The 19,899-nt window shown below is 46.6% G+C and overlaps 1 protein-coding gene across 1 annotated transcript in view; it reads right to left on the minus strand.

Annotated features, from left to right (window-relative positions):
* The window catches only part of LOC119403217 (trichohyalin-like), an 85,143-nt gene extending 68,236 nt beyond the window's left edge, over nucleotides 1-16,907 (minus strand). Inside the window, exon 1 of the mRNA XM_049418233.1 lies at nucleotides 16,854-16,907. Within this exon, the coding sequence (XP_049274190.1) occupies nucleotides 16,854-16,907 (54 nt within the window). The remainder of the gene's footprint in view (nucleotides 1-16,853) is intronic.
* Nucleotides 16,908-19,899: the final 2,992 nt, after the last annotated feature.

The following is a 19,899-nucleotide window of genomic DNA, read 5'->3' on the forward strand; positions in this document are numbered from 1 at the left end:
TCATGCCAAGTGTTCCAAGTCTTCTTGTGAATATCCCAAGTTTGCTTGAAAAACCTTGTACTGTACTTTTTTACTCTCTTGCGCAGTTCATCTCCCCAAAAGCTGTTCCCAGAAAATCTTTTTCGACAGGCAGAACACTTTCAGCATGTGCGCATGCGCGAAGGATATAGGGCACAGAAACTCTTATAAAACTTATGTCACGCCGAATGAGAACAAAAGCTCTGCTATAGAGCGTTTGATGAGTGGTCTTTTATGTGCGGTATTGGTTACTAACACAAATGTTGCAAAATTGCTTTTGTGTGTGTGTGTCGTCAAATTACACATTGTTTTTGGAAAATGACTTTTTTTTTACTGAGAAAAATACCGCGAATGGTATTACTCATTTTAACACACGTCTGTACTCTAGACATGTAACCATAAGGAAAGTTTTTGGTCACTACACAGCACACATTTCAGGAGATAGTGAAGGATCTGCCAAAATAGTGGGCTTGGCTCGCATTGAATTGTTACTTTCGCCAACGTTGTTCATAGTTATAATGTGACCTACATTTGTTCATGTGGGTATCCATGTAGATACTCTATTTCCGTCATAATTTTTATCGAATTCAAGTAATGAGAGAGATCTGAATTCTTAAATTTTATGTTGATATAGATCACTGTTTTAGTGCGTGATACGATCATTGCCACACGAATTGTTTTCACTGTGACAATAACTATAACGGAGTAAGAGGATAACGCCACGTCGCTTGGCTCGAAACAAACAAGAAGTACACATTTCTAATATTGCTTAACCACTTTAAAATGATCTATTGATGAAGCTAGAGGAAACCCTCAATACAGCAAACAATAGCTGAAATTAGCCCATTTGTATGCAGCCTTTCGTGGTAACCATGTCTGACTAGGACTTGTTCCTTTGATATAAAGCTATTTTTTTATATTAGCTGTCCATTATAACATGGGTTTCATTAGAAACGAGCCCTAAATCAATTCGCCGTGTTACGTTCGCCTTTATATTGCCGTTTTATTCTTGCTTTTTACATCTTTTTGACTCAGTTCACTAAGTACATTTCATTCGCACATCTTAAATTTAGTGCTAAAACAAGGAAACACAGCATCAAAACAGCACTTAAAATTTATGATACGTGATCGTTGGAGTGAATTTCTGCTGCGATCGAGAAGTCATTCCTCATTCGTCTGAGCTATTTACTTTCATTTATTATTAAAGAATAATTGCGGAACACTTGTGCCTTTTCAATAATAAAGGGTCTCCATCTGTCTGGTTTGTAGGAAATGTAAAATAAGAAAAGGACGAGGTCGCAAAGGTAAGGGCAAGAAGAAAGGTACCGGTCCAAAGAAAAATAAAGACAAAAAGAAAAGAAGCACCTGAAAACAAAGGACTACATTTCTGTAAAATAAATAAATCGGTCGTCTTTTCTAGTTCGTCAATACAAAGTTTGTTTCCCTATTGTTCTCTGTTTTTTTTTAAATAAACGTAACTCCAAAAAAATATTGGCAGTGTGGGCTGATAAATAATAGCAGAAATCTGCCATAACACTGAAGTACCTTAAATATTAAGGCAAGCAAATAGATTCACCTTTTCACCCCTTTAAATAAGTGGGGAACGTGTCTGACAATGTCTGATGTATACTACACTAAATGTTAAGTAATCAGAACGGCAGCAGGTTTCCGATAACCACATTTAACAAACATTCGGCAGGACGCACTCCTTGTGGGAATTGGTTTCATGCGAAGCGGTCACAGAGTAGTTCTATGTGGCATTTTGTGGCTTTGAGCCAACCATTACGGGGTGGATCGACAATTTTTTGTAAGTGTAGTAGCTGTGTGCACATCGTGGGCTTAGCAGGCACGTCGACAACACTGTCGTTTAAAGGGCAACTTATGGTCTGACGTGACATCAGCACTCGCGTTAGAGGACATACGTCAGTAAAATTGAAACGAAGTGTACTTTAGGTTGCGATGGTGTTAATATCATACGCAAATTTTATCATATTCCTCCGGGGTCGAACAACGCTTGAATATATCTTGCTGAATAGCAAGAATACAAATGTAACCTTTATTAGACTGCTATAAAAGTCGAGCCAACACTGCAACCACAACTGACGTTAACCCGATATGACGCATGTACCATTGGAGTATATATGTCATGTTTATTGTTTTGTTAATAAATTACATAGCCAGCGCTACAAGCACAATTGACGTTCCACCGACATCACACCTGCACAGGGTCGCTTACACAAGGAGTTTCTAGACGTGGCTTGGCTCTGTGGTAGAATGCGTCACTGCCATGCAGAATGCTTGGGTTTGATTTTTGCTGGAATTTATTAGGGGCGAAGCTCCTTATAGCATCACCTGGTCGGTCATCGCTCCATGCAGCGTGCCCCCGCCGTCGCGTGTCCCGTATCATTCAATAGACGGCGCTGTCCCATAGACATGCATGCAAACTGCAGTTGGGTGACGATATACTCCTTAGAGATGTGAATGCAATATGTGTGCAAAAAAAAAGGAAAAAAAGAAGAAACAAATCACGTCATATCCACGGAATGAATGATGATAAGTGGGCGAAGCTCGAGAGGGGGAGATCATCGGTAAAACCGTAACACTCCCGTGAAAATTCGCCCATTACATCATTAAGAAAGACGTTAGACTGTGTGCGTATATACAAATCAACTTTTATTTTGTTCGTCTACTGTCTACAGCCACCTGCTCCATCCGGTGACTCGCTGCGAACGCGTGTGTCACTCGTCAACGTCGTCTTCTTCTTCTACTGCATACCAGAACGCGCGCAGTAAAGAAGAAAGAATGCCACACAGGCAAACATGCACGAGAGTCACTCGTCAACGTCGTCTTCTTCTGCTACTGCATACCAGAACTGCATACTAGCTCATGAGAAGCGCGCGTTCTGGTATGCAGTAGAAGAAGATGACGTTGACGAGTGGTTACAAACCGGTCACAGAGGAAGGACAGACCCACGGCTTAAGAAGCTTCGCCCCTAAAAAGCAGCGGCACCCTGCACGCTAGATGGCGTGCAATAATCAAAGCGGCGTATCGCATTGATTACTGCTGGGCGAAACCACTGAACATTTCACCGTGTAACCGTGATTGCTTCAGGAGTTTCGCCCAAGGTCTTCATCATTCACCCGTGGATATGCTGTAATTTTTATTCTTTGCTTTCGTAGGGTCAACGCTGCCGGTGTCGGGTTTTTCTTAGTGCTCTCGCATTTAAATTACAAATGTCTGTTCTCGCGGTTCCTGGGTAGATATAAACTGTCAATCACCTGTGGTGCATACCCGTATGCCACGGCCCGTGGTATACGGGTATGTGCCACACGTGTATGGAGGAAAGGGTTTGGAGATGTACGCAACATGATTTTCGCGTTATGCATGTCATGCCCAGAGAGTCATATTAGTGAAACCATTTTACTCACCCATGCCAATTTTGGTCTACTCCAAGTTAAGGCGTGATGCAACACGTGCCAAGACACATGCAACACGTGCCAAGACGGAATTAGTTGACCACTGCCTGACGAAAGAACATGTTTTTGATCTCGATAATGCGACGACATTGGCGTGGGAGCAACGATGGGGCCCAAAAAATTTATTGAATCTTGGTTCATTCACCGTAATAAAACTGCATGCAATAGTAATCGTCGACCCCTGCCGGATGTTTACGCCAAGATATAAGCACGATGTATTCTTTCATTTGGTTGCAGCGATGGCGTAGTGGTAGAGCATCAGCTTCGCATGCAAGAGGTCCGTGGTTCGAATCCCGGTGCCGGACAATTCCCAACCGGATTAAAAAAAATCCGCGCGATGATGGAATTGTGTAAAAAGGCCCGGGGTGCAGTTTCACTGGCGACCACAGCCAGCAATGCACTCCCTCACCAGAGCAGGATTGGCCACCCTGGTGTAGTACTTGGCCACTACCTCCCACATGAATACACCAATTAACCCTCGGCCCTCAGTCCCCAGCGGCTGCGAAGCAACTGACCAAGGCGGCGGTCAGACCTGCGACGAAGCAGAGGGTGCTAAGAATCTCTGGGTACGGACAGGCCGCCATTGGAATCTGAATTTGGCTACGTATAACGCTAGAACTTTATCTAGTGAGGCGAGTCTAGCTGTACTATTAGAGGAATTAGAGGGTGTTAAATGGGCTGTAATAGGGCTCAGTGAGGTTAGGAGACCACAGGAGGCTTATACTGTGCTGAAGAACGGACACGTCCTATGCTATCGTGGCTTAGCTGACAGAAGAGAACTAGGAGTGGGGTTCCCTATTCATAAAAAGATAGCTGGCAATATAGAGGAATATTATAGCATTAATGAGAGGGTTTTATGTATCGTGATTAAGTTTAATAAGAGGTACAGGATGAAGGTGATACAGGCCTACGCGCCTACATCGAGCCATGATGATCAACTGGTTGAACGCTTCTACGAAGACGTAGAATCAGCAATGAGTAGGGTAAAGACACAGTATACTGTACTAATGGGCGACTTTAATGCAAAAGTAGGCAAGAAGCAGGCCGGAGATCATGCAGTTGGGGAATATGGCATCGGCTCTAGAAATGCCAGAGGGGAGTTACTAGTAGAGTTCGCAGAACGCAATAATTTACGGATCTTGAATACCTTCTACAGAAAACGGAATACTCGTAAGTGGACGTGGAGGAGCCCTAATGGCGAAACTAAAAATGAAATAGACTTCATAATGTGCGACCACCCGGGGCATTATACAGGATGTGGAAGTAGTTAACAAGATCCGATGCAGTGACCATAGAATGGTAAGATCTAGAATTCAACTAGACGTGAGGAAGGAACGGCAGAAACTGATACGCAAGAAGCCGATTAATGAACTAGCTCTGCGAGGGAAAGTACAGGAATTCAGAGTTTCACTTCAGAATAGGTACGCGGCTTTAACCGAGGAAACCGACCTTAGCGTTGACGCAATGAATGATAATCTGACTAGTATCATTAAGGAGTGTGCAGTGGAAGTCGGGGTACAGTCGTTAGACAGGACACTGGTAAGCTATCCCAAGAGACGAAAAACCTCATTAAGAAACGTCAAGCTATGAAAGCCTCAAATGCAACAGACAAAATAGAGCTGGCGGAGCTTTCGAAGTTAATCAATAGGCGTAAAGTAGCCGACATAAGAAAGTATAATATGGAGAGAATTGAGCATGCTTTAAAGAACGGAAGAAGCCTCAAAGCTATGAAGACAAAACTGTGCATAGGCAAAAATCAGATGTATGCATTAAGGGACAAGGACGGCAAGATCACAAACAATATGGATAGAATAGTTGAGGTAGCGGAAGAGTTCTACAGAGATCTGTACAGCAGCCGAGGCATTCAGGATGATGACGTCAGAAGGAGTAATAGCGCAGAGGAATCTGACATCTCACCAGTATTGACAGAAGAAGTAAAGAAAGCCCTAAAGGGAATACAAAGAGGCAGAGCAGCTGGTGAGGATCAGGTAACATCAGACCTGTTGAAAGACGGTGGCGAGATTATGTTAGAGAAACTGGCCACCCTGTATACGAAGTGCCTCTCGACGGGGAGGATACCAGAATCTTGGAAGAACGCCAACATCATCTTGATCCATAAGAAAGGGGACGTCAAGGACCTGAAAAATTACAGGCCCATAAGCTTACTGTCCGTTGTCTACAAGCTATTTACAAAAGTAATTGCTAGCAGAATTAATACGACATTAGAGTTCAATCAACCAAGTGACCAGGCAGGATTTCGTACAGGATTCTCAACAATAGACCATATTCATACTATCAATCAGGTGATAGAGAAATGCGTGGAATACAACCAACCCTTATACATAGCCTTCATAGATTACGAGAAGGCATTTGATTCGGTGGAGACATCAGCAGTCATGCAGGCACTGCGGAATCAAGGCATCGACGAAGCCTATATAAAAATAATGGAAGAAATCTACAGCGGATCCACAGCCACTATAGTCCTCCATAAAGAAAGCGACAGAATCCCAATAAAGAAGGGCGTACGGCAGGGAGGCACGATCTCTCCAATGTTATTCACCGCGTGTTTACAGGAGGTTTTCAGGGCCCTAGATTGGGAAGAATTAGGGATAAGAGTTAATGGAGAGTATCTCAGTAACCTACGATCCGCTGATGACATTGCATTGATGAGTAACGCGGGAGACGAACTGCAGCTCATGATTACTGAACTGAATACGGAAAGTAGAAGAGTAGGTCTGAAAATTAATATGCATAAAACTAAAGTAATGTGGAACAATCTTGGCAGAGAAGAGCGCTTTGCGATAGGTGGCGAGACACTGGAAGTTGTAAAGGAGTACGTCTACTTAGGACAGGTAGTAACCGCGGAGCCGAATCATGAGAGTGAAATAACTAGAAGAATAAGGATGGGTTGGGGCTCATTCGGCAAGCATTATCAAATCATGAATGGTAATCTACCACTATCCCTCAAGAGGATGGTATATAACAGCTGCATCTTGCCGGTACTTACCTACGGAGCAGCAACCAGGAGACTTACAAAGAGGGTTCAACTTAAATTGAGGACGACGCAGCGAGCGATGGAAAGGAAAATGATAGGTGTAATCTTAAGAGACAGGAAGAGAGCAGAGTGAGTCAGGGAACAAACGGGGGTTAAGGACATCATAGTTGAAATCAAGAAGAAGAAGAAATGGATATGGACTGGGCACGTAGCACGTCGGCAGGATAACCGGTGGTCATTAAGGGTAACTGACTGAATTCCAAGAGATGGCAAACGCGTGAGGGGGAGACAGAGAATTAGGTGGGTAGATGAGATTAAGAAGTTTGCAGGTATTACGTGGCAGCAGAAAGCACAAGACCGGGTTGATTGGCGGAACATGGGAGAGGCCTTTGCCCTGCAGTGGGTGTAGACAGGCTGATGATGATGATTCTTTCATTTGATGTCATTTGTGTACTGACGATGCCAACCGTTTAGGTGGCGAAACGTCTATATTGCCACGTGCGTTTCTTATTATCACTTTTACTGCATTCGGTTTTCGCCCGCAAAGACTGTCAGCAATTCTCAGCGCAAACTGCGCCTTATTGTTCGAGAAGCTTCACGATTATTTTGGTCGTTTTGTTAAGATTGCGCGCAAGACGCGAACACTCGAGCTTATTCTAAGGTTTGCGTGACAGCCAGCGATAACGCTGGAATATTCGACAGCACATGTATGAATGCCGACACGCTTCACCGCTTGTCAGTTGATCGACGGTCGACGCTCTGTTCGCCGCTATGAGTGCATTGCTTTCGGTTTCCCGGCCACAAGTTCGGCCAAATAAAGAGTTTCATCTCGGACGTGCTGAATGCTGCCTTCGTCGACGTCACGACCACGTGACATCTAGTGGAGGTGCTGTTTGTTCATGTTTCGGACGCCCCTGTCAGGACGTGAACCCAGCCCACGTCGCGGAGAGAACATCGAAGCCAGCTACGAGCAGCGAGCTAGCCGTACGCAACAAGGTCTACCACCGGAGTACGGGCCTCTACCTGACAAGATCAGGAAGACCCCGACCATGACCACCACATCAACGACGGCGACAGGACCCATGGAACCTGCGCATGTGCTGCTATATCAACCAAGAGAGCCACCTACCTTCCACGGGTCACCACTCGAACACTCTGAAAGTTGGCTTGAAAGGTACGACCGCGTCGCTCATTTCAACAACTGGGCCGATCCCGAGAAGCTACGGCACGTGCACTTCGCCTTGGAAGACGCCGCTCGAACATGGTTAGAGAACCGAGAGGCCACGCTCACAACCTGGGACCTTTTTCGTGCCGCTTTCCTGGACACCTTCAATAGCGTCGTCCGGAAGGAAAGAGCCGAAACTCTGGTAGATATTCGTGTACAGCTGCCGAACGAGAACATCGGCATGTACACTGAAGAAATGGTCCACCTTTTTCGCCATGCTTACCCCGCTATGTCCGAGTAGAAAAAGATCCGCTTCCTAATGCAAGGAGTCAAGCAGGAACTGATTGCCGGCCTTGTTCGCAACCCACCTAAGCCGATCGCGCAATTCGAGGCCACAACGATCGAAAAGGCACTTGAAATGCGTACGAGGCAGTAGAACCGCCGGACTCCCACAACGACCTACGGTGAAGTTCAAGCGCTGCAATCCGACGACCTGCAAGACACAATAAGAGTCCTCGTGCGAGAGGAGCTGCGTAAATTGTTGCCCTCCTCCCAGCCTCAAGCAGACCCGATCGCCCACGTCTTTCGCCAGGAAATCTAGCAATTTCTGGGAGCACCTGAACCAGCGCAGCCTGAGCCATGAGCTATGAGCTACGCAGTCGCAGCCCGCCGTACCGCGCCCCCTCACCCCCCACGTTAAGACGCCGTGCCGACCCAGCAGTTCCGCCGCCAGGCACTACCGCCACCACCACCGACGTCATACCGCCCGCCAGCCGGCCAGCGATACACGCCGAGGAAGACCGACGTTTGGCGCGCCCCCGACCACCGCCAACTCTGCTACCGTTGCGGAGAAGCTGTCCATACTTACCGCCACTGCCAGTACCGACAGATGGGACTGCGTGGGTTCGCCATCGAAGCGCCGCGTCCACAGCGAGGTGAACGGCCACGCGACATCGCCGACTATCTGGCAGAAGCACAGTGGACCCCCCGAGGGCCTTCCCGATCGCCGTCGCCAGGCCGCCACGCCTCTCCCCAACGCCAACATTACACTGGCCAAACCCGGGGCCGGTCACCTAGCCCGTATCCGGAAAACTAAGGGCAGCAACCGATAGAGGTGCGGTTGTTGTACGACGAAATACCGAAAATCCTCCGCCACCGACGACAACGCCGCAACGAAATCTGAAGAACACGCCGCAAGCCGAACGAAGCGCTGACGTCGAAACTTCACGGTCCGAAGAAAACCTGACGACGCAACGTCGAAGCAGCGGGACAAACCAACGTAGCCGTGATCCGACGCCGCGACCAAACCGAAACGGTAGGCGACGAACTAGTGACCTCGACGTTTTCATCGACGGCCACAACGTCACCGCTCTCGTCGATACTGGAGCCGACTATTCTCTCATCAGTGGACCGTTTGCGACGACGTTGAAGAAAGTCAAGACCGCCTGGGAAGGCCCTGAAATCTGGGCAGCTGGAGGTCACCTAGTAACGCCGGCAGGAATCTGCACAGCGAGGGTCTCCATTAACAACCGGATTTATCCCGCAATTTTCGTAGTCCTACAGCATTGCTCCCGAGATGTCATCCTTGGTATGGACTTCTTAGGCCTTCATGGTGCAGTCATCGACCTGAGATTGCGGGGAGAGAAAGCAACAGTGATGCTCACAAATTTCAGCAACGAGTATAAGCACGTAAACAAAGGCACGACGGTCGCCTACATCGATGAAATTGTGAAAGCCACCATTGCTTTCGCCCTCGCCGATTCTTCCGAGCCCACATCGACGAACCAAGCTCCTCAACCAGCTTTCGACGTCAATCATGGCCTTCCGAAGCATAAGCAAGAACAGCTGAAAACCCTGCTCTTGAAATACAACGACTGCTTTTCGTCGTCGTCAAGAATCCGCCAGACCCCAGTCGCGAAACATCGCGTGATAACCGAGGAAAGTGCCAGGCCACTCCGGTAGAGCCCATACAGTTTCGACGCGAGAACGCGAATCCACAAAGAAACAAGTCGACGAAATGCTACGCGACGACATCATCCAGCCGTCGAAGAGTCCGTGGGCGTCACCCGTGGTGTTAGCGAAAAAGAAGGACGGAACCCTACGCTTCTGCGTCGATTATCGCCGCCTGAACAAAATCACGAAGAAGGACGTCTAACCTTTCCCACGGATAGACGACACCCTTTATCGACTCTACAACGCGAGGTACTTTTCGTCGATGGACCTCAAGACCGGCTACTGGCAAATCGAAGTCGACGAGAGAGACCGAGAGAAGACTGCCTTTATAACACCAGACGGCCTCTTCGAGATCAAGGTCATTCTCTTTGGTCTTTGCTCGGCACCTGGGACGTTTCAGCGCGTTATGGACACCGTGCTGGCTGGATTGAAGTGGCAGACTTGCCTTGTGTACTTGGACGAAGTCCTGTGTTTGCCTCAAGGTTCGGCGAACACCTCCGGCACCTTGACGCTGTACTACAAGCAATTAAGACATCTGGCCTCACCTTGAAGCCTGAAAAGTGCCGCTTTGCATACGAGGAGCTATTGTTTTTGGGTCACGTAATCAGAAAGGACGGTGTTCGCCGAGACCTGCGGAAAGCAGCTGCCATCGCTGCCTTCCCGCCACCCACCGACACGAAAGCCGTGCGCCGTTTTCTCGGCTTGTGCATCTACTACAGACGCTTCATCAACAAATTTTCACAAATCGCCGAACCGCTAACTCAGCTCAGGAAGACTGACGTGCCATTCAAATGCGAAACGGCGCAAATCGAAGCACTTGAAGAACTGAAACGACGCCTTCAGATGCCTCCGATACTAGCGCATTTCAACGAATACGCCGATACGGAAATCCGCACCGACGCAAGCAGCGTAGGACTCGGCGCCGTCCTTGTGCAGAAGACTGACGGGTTGGAAAGGCTCATCACTACAGGCCGGATTTTTAGGCACTAAAAATTTCGTTTTAGGCGCCAAAAACAGGCAGGCAAGACAACGTTTTAAGCTTCCAATATAGTAAATATAGGCACAATAAATTTTCACATAAATGCAAATAATTTGAAACTAAGACGTGCGCGAGCTCTATCTACGAAAGGAAAACAAAAATGTTATTGCTTAAGATAGCACAAAGGCGTTAAACAGTTGAACATAGCCGTGCAATGTGCTTTGCCCCGCACGGTTCGCAGAACACGGTCTCTCCCGTGTTCTGCACGGTGAGTCAAGATTCCACTGTCGAATCAAGGCACTCCTGGGTGTCTTCTCGGCAAGACTGAGAAAGGCAGAGCACGAGCAGATAGTCAGATCGCTAAAACACCAGAAGAGAGGGTTCTCCTATTCCTCCTATTCTCCGGGCCGAATCACGTAGAGCCAATTTCTCCCCTGCCAGTGAATCCCTGGCGTAGTCAGGGGGGAGAGGGGTTCAACCTCCCCTCCCCGAAACATTCCAGTTTTGCATGAGTATATATGCACGCATGCATACAAGCGCACTCACGAACATACATAAGTATGGTTGAACCCCCCCCCCACTTCCTTTCCGAAAAAAAGAAATTTCTGACTACGCTGATGCAGTGAACACCTTACAAGTTAACTCACGAAAAGAAAAGCCGCTTGCACATCATAGTTTCCTTTCTTTTTTTTTTGCTCTTCACTCTCCTTTCTGCTGACGGCTCTCCACGGTCTCGCATTCGCGAAGCGCGCACGCCATGTCTCTGCGGCGGCGAATGTGCGTATCCCACATCACGGCTGCTAGCAGTTGTTTCCGGGAGTTGGTTGAACTAATGGCCTCACCGAGCAGCTAAACAAGACCATCGCTGACATGCTGGCCATGTATGTCAACGTCGAACACAAGACGTGGGAGGCCATCCTTCCGTATGTGACCTTCGCATACAACACGGCCGTGCAAGAAACGACGCAAATGACGCTGTACAAGCTGGTCTATGGAAGAAGCCCGGCAACGACGCTCGATGCAATGCTGCCAACAGCCACCGACGAAGACAATCTCGACGTCGCTGCTTATTTGCAACGCGCCGAAGAAGCTCGGCAGCTCACCCGCCTGCGCATCAAGAACCAGCAGAGGGTCGACAGCCGTCACTGTAATCTTCGACGACGCCACATGGAATACCAACCCGGTGACATGCCGACACGCCGACGGGGACTTAGTGAGAAGCTTCTTCGACGATACTTCGGATCGTACAGGTTACTTCGCGGCTCGGCGCACTCGACTACGAGGTTGTCCCTGACGGCATTACGAACTCTCAGCGGCGCCGTGCGTGACCTGAAGTCGTCCATGTCGTGCGCCTCAAACCATATTACGCGTGTTAGTTAATCTGAGGACTGTACTTTTGCTTTAATATTGTACTTTCTTGCTTGTGCTTATTGTTTATTGTACTTTCTTGCTTATTGTTATTTATTGTTGCATGCATTGGCCACCCCCCGTGTTCTGTTTTAAGCATCGAGACGATGCTTTTTCACAGGAGGGCATTGCCATGTGCGTTTCTTATTTTCACTTTTGCTGCATTCAGTTTTCGCCCGCAAAGACTGTCAGCAACGCTCAGCGCAAATTGCGTCTTATTGTTCGAAAAGCTTCGCGATCATTGTAGATCGTTTTGTTAAGATTGCGCGCAAGACACGAACAGTCGAACTTATTCTAGGGCTTGCGCGACAGCCAGCGATAACGCTGGAATATTCGACCGCACATGTATAAATGCCGACACTTGTTATGTTTTCATGTTGAGTAAAGCAGGTGATTAAAAGAGTAAGATAAATTCCCCAGGCGTTTGGAATATTTTCTCACCAAGTTAAGGAAGCGATAACGAAAGCACCCAGACGTAGGCGGCAAGATAGATAGATAGATAGATAGATAGATAGATAGATAGATAGATAGATAGATAGATAGATAGATAGATAGATAGATAGATAGATAGATAGATAGATAGATAGATAGATAGATAGATAGATAGATAGATAGATATGCTCAAAGTGCCTATCGTTCGCTAAAAAATGATTCGCATTGAGTAACAAGTTAGTGATTATTGAATGCGAAAGATTTCTTAGCGAACCAATGAGACTTTCACCGTTTCTATCTATCTATCTATCTATCTATCTATCTATCTATCTATCTATCTATCTATCTATCTATCTATCTATCTATCTATCTATCTATCTATCTATCTATCTACAGTGAGACATCGGTGATACGATCATAGCTCATACGAATTTCGGGGTGATACGAATTTTTCGTTGGTCCCGGCCAAGACCCATTGCCTGCAATGTAATGTAGTACGGTTGCTACGAACTGATTTTCACCCAGCGACGTTTGATACGAACGTATACGCTACCGCCCAGGTACGAAGAGGTGCTGTCCGCGCTGTTGCGGAAGACGCACGAAGCACGTGCGAGCGCGGTAACGCAAGCGTGGGCATGCGTGCCGCACCGCCAAATCGTCAGAATCACGGTGCAAGAAAAAAACTTTTCTAAAGGTGGACGAGGACCAAAAAAAGGCAAGGACGGTCATGGCTAAGGAGTCAGGCCTCACAACGTAAACATGCGTGACCGTTGAGGTCGCACTTGTGTGGGCACGGTCGTAAATATCCCAAAACACATCCCCAACACCTACGCGATAACAAAATCAGAACACAGGACCGTGCTTCTGTAATTTTGTGGCCTTGATCCATCGCGCCAAAGCGCTTCTTTTGTTACTTGCGCTGTAGTACTCCGGTGTCATGCAAAAAAACATACTAAAATTTGGAAGGGACTACTGCTGTCGCGGTTCACAACGCACCCGGTTCATTTATTAAATATTTGCGTACGGACCGTATATTTACGAGTGCTGGTATGATTGGCGACACCTAAAAACTTAACTGACAATCATTCAGGGTTCTTCGTGACCTTGCCGCGGCCCTGAAAAACAATAAATGAAAATGTACGCCAGCTTTCTTTTGTCGCATGCCAATTTTCTATGCTTTCTGGTGATACGAATTTCGGATGATACGAGTATTTTTGGTGGTCCCGTGAGATTCGTATCATCGAGGTTTCACTCTATCTATCTATCTATCTATCTATCTATCTATCTATCTATCTATCTATCTATCTATCTATCTATCTATCTATCTATCTAGCCGCCTACGTCTGGGTGCTCTCCTGGTCATCTCCATAACTTGTGATATGCTAAAATTGGCATAGCAGGGGATCAGTGTATGACGAGCGCTATTCACTGGTCAGGACATGAATAACGCAAAATACCTTTCGTGTACGTCATTAAACCCTTTCTGTAAGTCATCTGTGGCACATACTCGTAAACCAGAGCTAATGTTATGCGGGTATGTGCCACAGGCGATACAGAGTCTCAACCAAAATTGGGGGACGCTTAAGCTTCGCCTTTAAGAGTTGAACGCGATAGCGATATTCTGTTCCTAGTGCGCAGTTCCAACACTACGAGTGTTTAACAGAATGCGCACAATAAGGTGTGTGCCTTATGTAATGGGTAGCATGCTTTAAACCAGGAGCTATTATGCGCGAGAAACTTTTTCGAAGTTGCGATGCACCCACTACGTGGTCTTAAGGGAATACGCGTAGTAATGTGTGTGCCTTTTGTAATGGGTGGCTCTCTTTAAACCACCAAGTCATTATGATATTGACATGGTGTGACGCCCGATGACAATGTACGCTTGTACCACGCAATATTACTCCGCTATTACATCTCGTACTTTGACACCTGTATACAGGACGCGTATTTTTGGGAAGCATGGAAGTTACTTTCAGTGCAGCTCCAAGCAGTGGCGTGGCTGTGTGGTAGAACACCTGCTTGCCACGCAGACGGCCTGGGTTCGATTCTCACTCGGACCCAACATTTTTATTATTTATTTTATTTGCAGCTTTTCCGATTTTTCGGTCACGGACAAGATGATGATTTTTCGCTCACAACCAACGGCCCCGACGCCGACAGCGGAATTTCTGCGATACGAGCTCTCTAACGCTATCGCGTTAACACAGTAACCGCGAACACATACATTGATATGCAAGGAAAGTGATAATATTAATAATTGTTGGGATTTTATGTCCCAAAACCACGATATATTTATGAGAGACGCCGTAGCGAGGGGCTCGGGAAATTTTGACCCTAGGGTATTTAACGTGTACCGAGATCGCACGTGTATTGACCATCGGGTATTCTTTAACGTGTACCGAGGACATGGGCATCTAGCATTTTGCCTCCATCAAAATGCGACCGCCACGGCTGCGATCGAACCCGCGACCTTCGAGTCAGCAGCCGAGCACCTTAACTGATACACCAGCGCGGCGGATGCAAGGAGAGTGAGGAAACTGAAGACAGAACACCCCTGGAAGGCGCTCAACTACCATCCACCCGTCCATGCAGTCCAAAACGTGGGCCACGTGGATTACGCAAAAACCTGTGTCAATGCTTCCTACAATAAATCTGCTGAGAGAATCAGGCCTCTCATCATTACCGGTGACTTCAACATTGATATATCAAGACACAACAACGCTTGGTCCTTATACTGCTGAAAGACGGATTGGATATAGAGAGAGCATCAAAAGACCTCGCTGCCACGTCCACGACAGGAGGCATCTAAGGTCATTTCATCGTAAGAGGCATCCAGGATTTCCACCAGCTGCACCATACCTCGCACTTCACTACACTTAAATTCCTCATGGCCGCGGTCACGAACGGATCCGATTAACAAGTCCGGTCCGGCTGCTGGTGTTCACTGATCACGGTGATGATGACCTTGTCCAAGAACTGTCAAGACACCCTTCTACACACACACACGGATTCGTGAAACGTGCGTGCGTTCTCTGTCATAACGGACAAGTCTAAGCATAGCAACTATAACTGTGACTGTAACGTACGTGCAGTGCTCCTGAGCGCGCCAATCTGCTCTGTATATATCTAGGGAAACTTTCCTGAATGAAGCTTAGTTGCGAGTAAAGCCTGTCCTGTGCATCTATGTTCCTTCTTTGTCCTGTTCGGATTCGCGCTATCCAGTATTGAAGAGTATAAGCACTACATATTAGGTTACCGCGTCTGTTGTTGGTAACACCCATGTTGCCGTTGCCATCGTTCCGCAACTGTAAACTATTGGTCATGTAATTCACATGGTACTCTTCAGCATATGAGTGTGCGTATACTACTTCCATATTTCTCTAGCGTCATTCCGTAACGTTTCGCTCAATGTGAAAAATTATGCCACAGTCACCATCCCGCGCATGCTTCGCATAACATCGATTCCCACGGTACGTGGGATCTGCCGAATACTTTTTTCACGTTATTCACGTCATGACCAGACATTCATATTCGTCAAACCCTCTCATCATCCCATGCCTATTTTGGTTTACACAAAGCTAAGGAGGTGATCACGAGAGAACCTAGACCTAGGCAGCTAGATAGAAAAATCAGCAGATCCCACGCGTTGTGGGAATCTGTTTCATACGAAGCAGCAGCGAGTACTTCTATGCTGCATTTTATGGCTTTGAGCCATATCGTACGAGCTCAACTGACGTGTTTTTGTAAGTGTAGTAGCTGTGTGCACATCGTGTAATAACCAGGCACGTCGACAACACTGGCATTTAAAGGTTAACTTTTGGTGCGACGTAACGTCATCCCTCACGTTCGAGTACTCACGTCAGTGTTATAGAAACTAAGTGCGTCCTATGGTGCAGTCATGTGAATACCCTACGTAACTTTCGTTAATGAAGTACTCTGGGGTGGAGCAATGCTTCAATATTGTTATGAAAAGGTTGGCTATCAATAACACGATGACGATGAGGTTTCTAAAAGATACAAAAAGGTTTAGTTACATCATTTACAACTGGGGTTAGGGAGCTGAGGATCTTTTATCCTTGGCCTTCGGTCTCGCATAGGCGCAAGGCCACGAAAGCCCTCTTGTGCTTCTTTAGGACCACCGGACTTCACGAGCGCCTGTGAATTAACAGTGCGAGTTCGTGTTGTGTAGTTCACGCTATTCATCCATCTTTTTCTTACTCTTCTTCTTTCTTATCTACCTTTTTCTTTCTATTATTCCCCCTCTCCCCCACCCCAAGTGTAGGGTAGCCAACCGAGCCAAAGCTTGGTTAACCTCCCTGCCTTTCCTCTTCGTTACTCTCTCTCTCTTCATCCTTCGTTGTTTGGTTGTCTCTCGTCTCTCTTCGGCCGCCGAGTTCCCCCGCGCCGGCCACTCTCTCTCTTTCTCACGTTCTTGTCGGCCGCGCCGTCCGGTCTAGCAAGGGGCAGACTGGTCCTGTCCATCACCCTGTTCCCAGAACATATATGCTGGAGACCCAACCACCCAACCTTTCCCGTAGACAGGCAAGTGTCGGCCAGCGACAGTGTCGGCAAGTGTCGGGCAGCGACAGAATTCGCGTTGTGTGACGCCTGGTTGTTATTTTACTCTTCTACCACGCTACATTACATATGCTAATGTGGTTCCTTCCCGACATGAAGCCTGTATAGGGTCTTTTTGCAATGCTGTTTCAAGCACCGGCATAGCTCTGAGGTAGAATACTGGGCTCCCGCGCAGACGCCACAGGTTCGAATTCCGTTCCATCCTGGGTATTATTTGTTGTGATTTCATAACAGCTTTCGCTGTAAAAGTCATTTATATTTGCACCAGTAATCTTGTAGCAACCGTCCCGCCTATCGACATAGTACGTGCACATTGTCTGGGTAATCATTCATTGAACTTACTTAGGTCCTCTCATATTTGGGAAATTCTTATTCTGCAAAACCGAAGATCCGTTTTTATGCATGGCCGTAAATTTAACAATACGAAGTTTGGACTCAGAGAGGACTTTCCCGCCCTGTTCGACATGTGCGTAAGCAGTTACTTGCATTTACAAGAGCACATTTGGACAACTAGTCCTTTCGATTCAAAACACTGCACATCGGATGGAACCGCCACATATCTGATACACCATTAAACACGTTAAGGACATCAAAAGCAGTTGCCAGTCTTCAATCATCGATAAAGGACCAATCCGATTCTGTCTGCTATGTTCTTTAGTTTTCCGCGACGTTGGCGACCATACGTAGCCTCCTTCGAAAACATGAACCCGTATAGAACATAACCTCGTCATCCAAAGCAACTTCCAAGGGATTATGACACTCTCTTGTTAAGAGCAAAACAGTCGGTGTCCTTAAACGCCAGCTCCACCTTGCCCCGCCACATGTGAAATTACTCGCGTATAAAACATTGGTAAGGGCCAGATTAGAATATGCATTTGCCATCTGGAGTCTTCACAAAACAAGTCTAACCACTGCTTTGGAAGCCATTCAAGATCAGACAGCCCGGTTCATTCATTCCTCATATCCATATGACATCAGCATCTGATTTTTCAAAGCCGAATCCGCATACTGCTCATTTCTCATCGCCCCGAACTCTCAGCCTTACACTTTATCCCAAGTTCTTTCATTCTTCTCTCAACCAGGCACGGCATATCACAGCCGCTGCACGCATATCCTACCACACCAGTCATCCATTTCAAGTTGCCCGCCAGCCACTGCACAGCACTACATTTTCAGCTTCATTGTTCTTCAGAGACGCTTCAGACCGGAACGACCTACCTTAGGACATCTTCACCGTTGGGCCATCATCTACTTTCCAAGAACGCATCGCTGATCATATTCTGTGGTAGATGAATCTTGTTGTCTGTTCTTTTTCTATTCGGTAATCTCACGCTTTTATTAACACCCCCTGGATGGGGGCATTTAGGACACTAAAACTGAACTGAGCTGAGAATGAAGCGCTTTCACAAAACAATACTTCACTTGGATGACGTATACTTTACTATAATTGATGAAGATCGCTTATTGCACTTTCACACAAATGTTTCCAAAGAGAGTTGCTTGTACCCCGTTTGACGCACCTCGGAACAGTCTAGTGAAGCAACACTTTTACGGAGCCGTAAAAAGTGCACAATTAGGCAACAACGTTTGAGGCAACGCAGCACGGAATAATGGGACAATGTTGCCATGTTAAAAAAAAACGGTAGCCGGATCTGAGGACGATCCGGTGGAATAGAAATATAAAAGCGAAAATTTCTCAAGGAGAACATGTGAATTGGCATCGTCGATACTCAAATAGTTTTTTAAGTGTCGCGTTATGACCGTACGCTCTTAAGCAGCTGGATCCCGCTTAAATTGCTAGATATAGGCAGGAAACCGGACATTTTTCGTCTGGTTTTCTGTATATAGCCAACAGTTAACCAGGACACGATTAAAAGCATACATTACTTCAAGCGGGTCCACAGTCATGCAGCCTCCACAGTGCTGCAACGTAATTGTGAGAGGGAGTATAACTGAATTTTCCGCCCATTTCCCAATTAGAGTCTGATGAGAAGGTGAGTGCTACATAGATAAGACGATTCTACACTCATCCAATGCTGCAATCAAGGTTAAAAACAAGGCTTTAAAAACCTGCCAGGATATGCACCTTGGTGGCCTCCTGAAGCGTATACTAACCACACACACAACAAAAACAGGACGCTAAGGCTGTTTTCATTCCGCTATGATGCACAAGGTATGCGTTCTTCTCAATGAAATGATAAGTAAACAAAAGTCTTGGAAAATGAAATGTGAGAAGTTATTTGGATGTTGCTAGTCAGCGATTCGTTCTTGATATGTAGTTCCAATGAGATCTTTCACTACCTGTCAATGCATGACTACCTATCAATATTTTATGCCTTCATGATTAAGGTGCATTTTTTACTCCGTAGCTGGGAGGAAGCTTTAATCTGTTAGGAGGTACGGTTGCTCTATAAATCGCACAGTAATAAATTATTTCTCGTGGTACCGCTGGCCGCGAGACCACTGCATCTAACTGACCCGTAGGGCGCCAAAGGACTCCGTAAGATCCCATAGTGTCCCGCTGATTCATTTCATTTAGCTAATGATAAGTCTTGAGCTTGATAGAGGAACACTACATTCTCTGCTAAAGCCTGCCAAGGGAATCGTCAGCACGAGGCAACGCGTGGACGTCATTCTCAAATTCTTTAACTTTCGGTACTTGATGTGTGACCGAAGCGCGCCATGTCCCTTTTCACGAACAATGAGTGACGATGATAAGCAAATGTTTAATCTTTTGATTACACCGTCTTGAAATAGTTACTTCACTGACGTTAGAACCGCACGTCATGCAGCATGAGAAACACGATGCCGGCGAACAGGATATATACTTTGTATATACAGGAAATTGCTTTCGCCCAAGCTGTATGTGAATAATGAGGGTATTCAAGATCAAGCT

The sequence above is a fragment of the Rhipicephalus sanguineus genome, chromosome 8 (assembly GCF_013339695.2).
Source record: "Rhipicephalus sanguineus isolate Rsan-2018 chromosome 8, BIME_Rsan_1.4, whole genome shotgun sequence".
Taxonomy (NCBI): Eukaryota; Metazoa; Arthropoda; class Arachnida; order Ixodida; family Ixodidae; genus Rhipicephalus; species Rhipicephalus sanguineus.